Here is a 9347-nt window from a genome sequence, read left to right as displayed (position 1 = left end):
TTGTTTTAGTGAAATATTTACACATTTGCCATGTTATTCTGACAGTGAGTAAAAATGGCATATAGGAAATTCTGCTACCTGACAGAGCCAACGTTGCTATATGTCAACAATTTCATAAAACCATACGAAAACATTTTATTTTTTTAAACATTATATTTTCCTCTCCAAAGTACTCCTACAAAACCATCTGAAAGGTGAAATATATCCGGGTCTTGCAGGGTTACAACTGGGACAGCATCTCTGCCATTTTAGATTTTACGACATGATCTGATTTAGAACAAGTGGTTCTCAAGCAGATCTACAAGCTTACAGCGTGTCACTTTGTGCCCCGCTGCAAACTTGTTAATCCCCTTATTGTTTTCAACATTTCTAAAACATATTTTAACACAAATCTTCTCTTCTGGGGGTCCCTGGCCCAAAACATTTTCAGATGGAGGTCCGTGGTGAGTGGTGACACATATCTGAATGTGGGGGTCCAAATAGACATTTGAGTAATTCTGATTTAGAAGGTATTTGTAGAATCGTCTCAATGGGAAATTACTACCCTGATTTGTGCTTTTAATGTCTCTAACACTCTAACATTGTTATTTAGTGTTGCTTCCATCTTTAAAACATGATCTATCTCATGATGTGTCTTCAAGTGATGGTGGTGCTACCTGTTTCTCTGCCTTCTCTGTAGCAGCTGACACCGTGTCATGGCCCTTGTGTTCATCCATGGTGCACAGATAGCAGATAGACTGTTGGTCTGTGCGACAGAACACCTCCATCAGCTTGTCATGCCTGGAGCACATCTTCTCCTGCAGTTTGTAGGTGGCTGCTGGGACCAGCTTGTGCTTCTTCAACACAGGAGCATTGAAGTGAGGCTGGAGGTGAGTCTTACAGTAAGAGGCCAGACACGCCAGACAAGACATGAGAGCTTTGCGACGTCTGGCTCCGGTGCAGAGATCACAGGCCACGTCTGCTGGACCGGCGTACAGCGGAGCAGCGGAGGCAGCAGGAGACTGCTGAGCTCCTGTACTGCTCAGCTTCATCACCACCTGGAAGTAAAGAGAAGAGGTGGGGAGGTCACTCACTGAGGACAAATCTTAGAGTATATATGAATAGAGACGGCACCCGAGTTCTCCTCCCATCCACTTGCATTAAGTTGCTCAAAAGCGCATGAGGCGATTTCACTGTGCATTCTGGGTAGGGACAGAGTGCATTCTGGGATGGATTGGGCCCAAACACATGAACGCGCTGCCACTGACTATCATTGCAGGCATTCAGCGTTCACGTGTCATCGTGAACGTGCACAATGATAGTCAACGGACCAGCGCGTTCATGTGTTTGGGCCCACGCTGCAATATCAAATTCGGCCACTATGTCCATTTCGCCTCAGGGTTTCATCCGGGTGCCGTCTCTATTCATATATACTCTAAGGGACAAATACAACACAGGCATTGACCTGGAAGTAAAGAGAAGAGGAGGGGAGGTCACTCACTGAGGACAAATACAACACAGTCACTGTGAGCTTCATGGTGATAAACGCATTGTAACATTATCTTAACACTGCTTCAGAACTTTGCATCTAACTATAAATATGCCACGTCACTGTCTGTGTGCGTGCGTGCGCGTGTGTGTGTGTACGGTTGTAATGCGCGTAACTCGAGAACCGTTCGCCCCACCGACTTTCTAATGTCAAAGACCCCCAAATAAATATGCATTTGTCCACGGGGGGATCCGTGGACAAATGCCACATCTGAAAATATTTCGTGCCAGGGACCCCTATACAAGATTTATGTTGTTAAAATGTTTCAACAAAAATATTGTATATGGCGAAATATTGTACATTTCAAATATCTGATGTAGACCAGGCTTTCCCAAACTGTGGTGCGCGCACCCCTAGTGGTGCGCGGACGACCTGCAGGGGGTGCGTGACATGAAAAGGGTAATGGCGGACGGTTTATAGTGTTATTTAACACAAACGTCAAAATCCGGTAAAACACCATTTTGTATAGAGCTGCTCGAGACGGGAGAGCAGCAGCAGCTCAGTGTCTCTCTCTCTCTCTCTGTGTAGTGACATTCCTGCCCACAGTCCCCCCCCCCCCCCCCCTCCCCTTTCCAACTTCCCTCACACATCCAGTGTCACAGTTTCAACTAAAGACAAGACATGAAGCCAACTCACATTGTCCATTATTATTTTGTCCACGCTTTGCAAAGTAAAATCCACCGGGTGTAGCATTAGTATTTAGTAGGCTGTGTTAACCAGCGCTATAATGAAGAGCTGCGCAGGGAACCCCTTTTGGTGTTTTAAGCATTATGTTATACTTTAGCTATTGAAAAAGAGCAGATCTACAAGCTCATAGCCTGGCACCGAGTGCCGCGCTACGAGCTTGTAGATCTGCTATTTTTGAAGAATCGTGAAAATGTGCCTCAAATCTGTGAATATATATTGTTTTTAACTCAAATCTTTGCTACTGGGGGGTCACTGGAACTACATATTTTCAGATGGGGTCGGTGGCCTATTACATATAATTTTTGGGGTCCTTGACATGAAAAATATTGAGCACCACTGATATAGAAACATAGGTATTTCAGAAAACTGTTATGCTTTAGAAGACATTTTTTAAATTTCGAAGTCAGGCCTAAATGGGTTAACAACACCAGCCAGCTGCAAATGCTTCGGTCTTGTGTGTGTGTGTGTGTGTGTGTGTGTGTGTGTGTGTGTGTGTGTGTGTGTGTGTGTGTGTGTGTGTGTGTGTGTGTGCGTGCATGCGTGCGTCTCTCTCAACCTAAAATGAAACTGAAAGGAATGCATTTAAAATCAACTCTAAAGTGGACAGGGAGCCAGTGAAAGGAGGCCAAAACAGGTGTGATAATTATGCTCACGCCTGCGAGTACCTGTGAGTAGACGTGCGGCAGAGTTCTGGACTAGCTGGAGTCGAGCAAGGGAGGCTTGATTTAAACCAACATAAAGTGCATTACAGTAGTCCAACCGCGTAGAAATAAAGGCATGGATAACCCGCTCAAAATCAGCACAGACTTGATTTTAGCCAGCAGCCTTAGGTGATAAAAACTTGAGCTGACTACCGCATTTACCTGTTTATCAGACCACAGGTTTCACATATGGCTGCAGGGAACCTAGGTCAGGTGTGTATATATATATATATATATATATATATATATATATATATATATATATATATATATATATATATATATAGGTTTACAGTGGCTAAACAGACTGTGATGCTCTATTAACATTTTTTGTGGACCTCCTGGAACCGCCTCATGGACCCCTGGGGGTCCCCAGACCCCACTTTGAGAACCACTGGTCTAATACTGTATCTAAATAGCATTCTTATTATTTATGGACAAACAATGTAGCCTATATCATTATCAACATAAACATACAATGTGAACAAGTAACCATATAGCCTACATCATGTGCATAGTAGAACTGCTGTAGCAGAAAATGTAGTTTAACCCATTCTGGGCGGGAACCCCTTTTGGTGTTAGCATTATATTATGCTTTAGCTATTGAAAAATAGCAGATCTACAAGCTCATAGCGCGCCACGAGTGGAACGTTTCTATGTCAGAACGACTGACATAGAAACGGCTTTTTCAGAAAACTGTCAAGATGTAGAAGACATTTTTAGAATCTGATCTCAGGTCAAAATGGGTTAATGTGTGGTTGTAACTTGTAAGGTCATCTCACCTCAGCCAGCATGGTGTTTGTCCTCAGGACAGGTCTAGGACTGAAGCTCTCTCTGCACCCGGGACAGCTGTAGACTCCAGTCTCATCATACTGGTCCCAGTAACCTTCAATACAGCTGCTACAGTAACTGTGTCCACAGTTTAGAGTCACTGGTTTCTTTAGAAGGTCCAGACAGACAGGACAGCAGAACTGGTCCTGGTCCAGCTCACTGAATCCCTGTTGTTGTTCTGCCATTTTGACACACAGCCACACTCACACTGAGAAAAAACACACAACACTCTGGTTTACTCCGAAGAGAGACTGAGAGAGTTTTGTTTTGAGGCAAAGAGGGAGGGATTTCCTGGATGTTTGTACGAGGCAGTGGTTTGACTGGTTTTGAAGAGATAGGTCTCACTGTTTACGGCATCATACAAATACCATCATTTACCAAATACAAATGGCTGCATAGAATGAGGAGTTCCGATACATACATTTAATTTTTTATTTTTTTTCTGGCACACCCACATTGTGTAAATAACTTTAGGAAGGCACTTTTGATTATGTAGCAATTTCTACTGGTGTGTTTGTTAAAAGCTGAAATGAGACATACCGGTATGTGGAACAGTGAGGTGTGTGCTTAGCCTGCCTCAACATTTTCAGGCCATGACCTCCCGAAATAATCATATTTGAACTTGGGACCTCCCAAACACATGCACGCACGCACGCGCACGCACACACACAAACACACGCGCGGACGCACGCACACACACACAAGTTTATAACACCTCGCAACGTGAGGTGTTGTGAGCTTGTAGATCAGCCTCACTCATTTCACCACCTCACATCCTTCAGTAACCTGACTCCGCCAGATGGGGCAGCAGAGAGTACACTGGGTCCCCCCTCCTGCTCCCATCTGGGAACTCTCAGGCAGACTTGATGCCTGGTCACAAAACGGCCTGGCCAATCAGCAGCAGCTAGAGGCGGGATAGTTGCTGCTGATTGGCCAGGCCGTTTTGTGGCCGAGCATCAAGTCTGCCTGAGAGTTCCCAGATGGGAGCAGGAGGGGGGAACCCAGTGTACTCTCTGCTGCCCCATCTGGCGGAGTCAGGTTAATCCTTCAGTGCTACAGGCTAGTGTTATAATAACACCCGGCCTACATGGTCTGTAGGGTGTGCCTCCGCTGAGGGAATTCAGAAAAAGGAAGCCTGTGTCAGGACCATGCCCACATCCTCATTCCAGAGATCCTCACCTCCAGTACATTCCTCTCTTACTCGTATCGTGAGGTTTGTTAAAAGCTCACATTCAAACGATCAAAAACACTGTATATTGCCGCTGTTATACAGAAAACCCTCATGTCCATATTTCAACATTATAAGATTCACATTGGCCTATATCAGGGGTGCCCAACCAGTCGACCGCGGTCGACCGGTAGCCCGCGTGAGGATTGCCAGTTGCCAAAAGAAAGAAAAAAGCGAGCTGGATAGCTTGAGCCCTCCATAATACACTGCTACCGAAAATAGCAGATCTACAACCTCTCTACAAGTGCATTATGCATTGCATCAGTCAGGTTGTTCCCTTGTACATCTGTTCTGCACGTGAATAAATTAAACATACAATTAAACGATTGGTCGAAAACAGCGGAGGTGGTGTTTTCAGCTTGCTGAACGTGAATAAATTATAATTGGAAGCTGTCAATGGTCAATGAACCGTCAATCAAGTCAACAGGTGGAGTTACGCCCATCATGCTGGCGGATGTTTTGATGCATTAAAACTGGTGTAGAAAAAAAGTGATTTGAGACAAGCGACAATAATGGCACAACAACCGCAACGACCCAAAACATATCATTTTCACAAAGAGTGGGAGGAGGTTTTTATTTTATTTTCTGGTTTTTAGGTACTCAGATCAAGCACATCAGTCCCGGCCATAGGGACTCCGAATCCCCTGTACCTAAACAGTAGATCCAAAACTACAGGTGGTAGCTGGGGTGGAGGTGGGTGAGCAGCAGGTTGTATACAGCAGCGCGCAGGTATACGGTAGCAGCAGCAAGCAAGCAGGAGGAAGAGTGCAAACCTCCGGTTAAAGTAGCCGGTATGAAGATGGAGTGAGTGTGTGATTGGCTGAGTGAATCATGTGGATGAGAGCGTGATGCTGAGGCGGCCCAATTAACGGCCGGCAGCAACTGCACTGAGGTTCCCTGACTGAACTTGCTCTGCGCATGTCTACGACAGGCACAAATGGACAACTCAAGGATGGATGTAATATATATTTATTGAATATAAGATGAGCAATATATTTATTATGGTTTAGCGATGTATTGGATCTGCTTTTTAGGTACTCAGATCAAGCGCATCAGTCCCGGCCATAGGGACTCTGAATCCTCCAACACAGCGCAAATCATCCGAATCCCCCAAAAAGCAGATCATTCAACACCAACCTTAAGCTATACATGTGTACAACAGAGCAACTGTTGTTTCCTGAAACAGGAAGACCATACCGATATCCGTTCCACGCAGAGACAGAAAAATCAAAGTGTGGGCTTGGATCAGACATTGGTCATGCTAGAATTATGTGATGACTAGGTCAATGTGTTCAACAGAGCACATTATAATATGTTGTGTCAAAAACCAAAAAGGTATGGAATGCCCCTCCACAGGTCTTGAAAGCTGCTTCCCCTGCGTACGTCTTTAAGAACCGGCTCGTATACGACCTGGAATAAACTCCCACGTTACCTTAGACAGGCAGCCCCTGTAGTCGTTTTTAAACCTCTGGAACTCCTTCCCCCCTGATATCAGAAACATGGACTCAATCACCACATTTCAAACCCACCTCAAAACCCACCTGTTTAGGCAGGCTTATGGCTGTCCTCTGTTTTGTGCTGCAAGCTGTACTATATATGTTTTGCTAGTGCTTTTAACTGTGTTTTTTATTAACTGTTTGTATATTGTTGTATGGCTACCTTGAGTTCCCTGAAGGGCGCCTTATAAATAAAATGTATTATTATTATTAGTAAGGTGTCTGCCTCCTGGACCAAACCTCAGAGATGGTTCCACAGGAGAGCAGGCGGATAGTTGAAAGTTATCTCTTGGAGTCACACACACACACACACACACACACACACACACACACACACACACACACCAATAAGGCGGGACCAAGAAAGAAGACAATACGCACAAATACGACTGACGAGCTGAGTTGACAGTACCTGGATTTGAACACACAACCTTGTGGTCCGAAGGCAAGAGCTCTACTGACTGAGCTACACAGAGACATTGAACATTACATGCAAATTGCTCAAAAACCCCCAGAAAATCAGGTATAAGCGTTTTTTAAACTGCTCAAAGTGGCAGAAGATCTGAGGGCGGAGCTTACTGATCAAAGTGAGTCAAGGAACAAGTGGAATCAAGTTCCATGACTTTTGGACAAACGAGGCATGAGTTATGCCTGTTCAAAGGTTTCATTTTCAAAAAATTGCCATAGGGTCAAGCTGCTTGCAGCTATATTTTCACTATTGTTATTGCATTGGTTGTTATTATTATTATTGCATCAATACAATCTATTGATCAACTTGACGTGCGTTTGCATCACTGAACTCTTCTAAACAATGTGGGATATAAAAAACACAAAGATATGTTTCAAAGTGCCACATTTATTTCAGACTAACAAAACTTAATTTTGTTCCTGCAAACTTGATGGCCTATACACTGAGGTCATAGTTGGGTCTAGTCCACACACACACACACACACACACACACACACACACACACACACACACACACACACACACACACACACACACACACACACACACACACACACACACACACAAAGGAGAAAATGGTGTGACAGCTTGACTGGGCTCCTGGAAGTGTGTGTGTGTGTGTGTGTGTGTGTGTGTGTGTGTGTGTGTGTGTGTGTGTGTGGTTCACCTTGGCGAAGGAGAACATGGTGTGACAACTTGACTCTGGGAAGTGCGTGGACGTACACACACACACACACACACACACACACACACACACACACACACACACACACACACACACACACACACACACACACACACAGTGTGTACATGACAGTAACACACCCATAAGACTGGACTGTACAGAATGACACCAAAATAATGAGTTGAGATGATAATTAACTGTAAACCTGGCTTTGCTTAGTTGGCTTGTATAGAACCTCAAACCTAACAATGTATAACAATTTCAAACACAAAATAAATCTTATTTTCCTCAAGACAATCTGAAATAATAACTGCATACAATCTGAATATATTATTCAGAATCAAAGTGAAAAACGTAAAGTGCTTTCAGCACCATATACACAAGGCAACTGCTGTTGAATATCAAAATAAGTATAAAAGAAAAGTAACAGCATTTTTTCTTTGGATCAAGTATGAAGTCCAGAAAGCATAACATAAGTGTAGAATATAACAGAAATTAAGTGCAAAAAAACAAAGTGCTTATTGGCAAAGACCTGAATGGACGTTTGAGTGGAGGTTTTACTGTTCGAACCAGTGGTTGTACCTCATGAGAAGCAGCTTCTCAAACCTTTGGTCAGACAGCCTGTTCCTTTTTGGAGTCAGGACCAGACTTCCCAGACTGAAGACGAGCCTCTCAACTGGGGCACTAGATGGGGTAGCTGCATTTTGCTTCAGAAAAATTTGCTTTATCGTTGGAAAGTTGTTGAGAATCTCCATGCCTGTATTCACTAGTAAGAAACCACACCACTGTTCAAGATTAGGAGTATTTATTTGCACAAGTGAGATGTGGGTGTAATGATGAGGAGCCCGGGGAGGGCGAGACTCAGGGTGGGGGCGTAGTCTCGGGAGCGTGACGAGTCACGACCGACCTGCTCTTCCCGGGAGCGGTCGGTCGCCTCTGCTCAGACACACACACACACACACACACACACACACACACACACACACACACACACACACACACACACACACACACACACACACACTAGAATAAGTCAGATTCCCTTTATTTATTTATTTATTTTGTATACATTTCCATGAAAGCAGCACACCACCAGGTGTTTTTTTTATCTATATTTATGAGTTATTAAATCATAGCCAAAAAAAATATTACTATTTGTAATCATTAACTCTACTATTCTGTTGCACCCTGCGGTAGAGTAATATGTTCAAGCCACTGTGTGCTATAATAAAATAAGTGGTGGCCACTGATTCAATGCTGTCTATCTGTACAGTGAAGAGGGAAAACCAGATGATTACAAAATGTTTTTGAATGATTCTTACCTGAACTATGGCTTCAGGTAGCCCAGTTGCCACAGTCAGACTGTCTTTCGTCTCCAGGGTATTTGACATTAATGATTCTAGAGTGGGCAGGAGGGTGCCAAAGTAACAGTTCTCCTCTCCTTGCATGTCCAGAGCAACTGTGAGCGGCTTCATTATGGCACAATACTGTATGTTTTGTGCCAGGCGTATGTTACAGTATGTTTGGCACAACATATCTCTGTGATGAATATCAATAAATCCAAACTGCGCTCACAGTTGACAAACAGACATCTAAATGACATTATGAAAGTTTCAACTACTCAGAAGCTGGTCCCTGATGTTGACAAGTTGGTTAAAGCAAAGAGATGCCAGGTGTCAGGCATGAAGTAAAACAGTTTATTTTTAATGTTTTGAGCTGAAC

At 43.8% G+C, this 9347-nt stretch overlaps 1 protein-coding gene across 1 annotated transcript; it reads right to left on the bottom strand.

Annotated features, from left to right (window-relative positions):
* Positions 1 to 656: 656 nt before the first annotated feature.
* Positions 657 to 3955, bottom strand: LOC306919642 (E3 ubiquitin-protein ligase TRIM47-like; the record flags this gene model as incomplete). Its single annotated transcript, XM_079532398.1, has 2 exons — positions 3699 to 3955; positions 657 to 1037 (listed from the first exon to the last, which is right to left on the bottom strand). Coding segments are annotated over exons 1-2 (615 nt in total), but the record flags the coding sequence as incomplete, so codon positions are not given.
* Positions 3956 to 9347: the final 5392 nt, after the last annotated feature.

Source organism: Electrona antarctica (genome assembly GCF_951216825.1).
Source record: "Electrona antarctica genome assembly, contig: scaffold_50, whole genome shotgun sequence".
NCBI classification, from domain to species: Eukaryota; Metazoa; Chordata; class Actinopteri; order Myctophiformes; family Myctophidae; genus Electrona; species Electrona antarctica.
The sequence above is the reverse complement of the archived record's forward strand: the minus strand, read 5'-3'. Positions and strand labels throughout refer to the sequence as shown.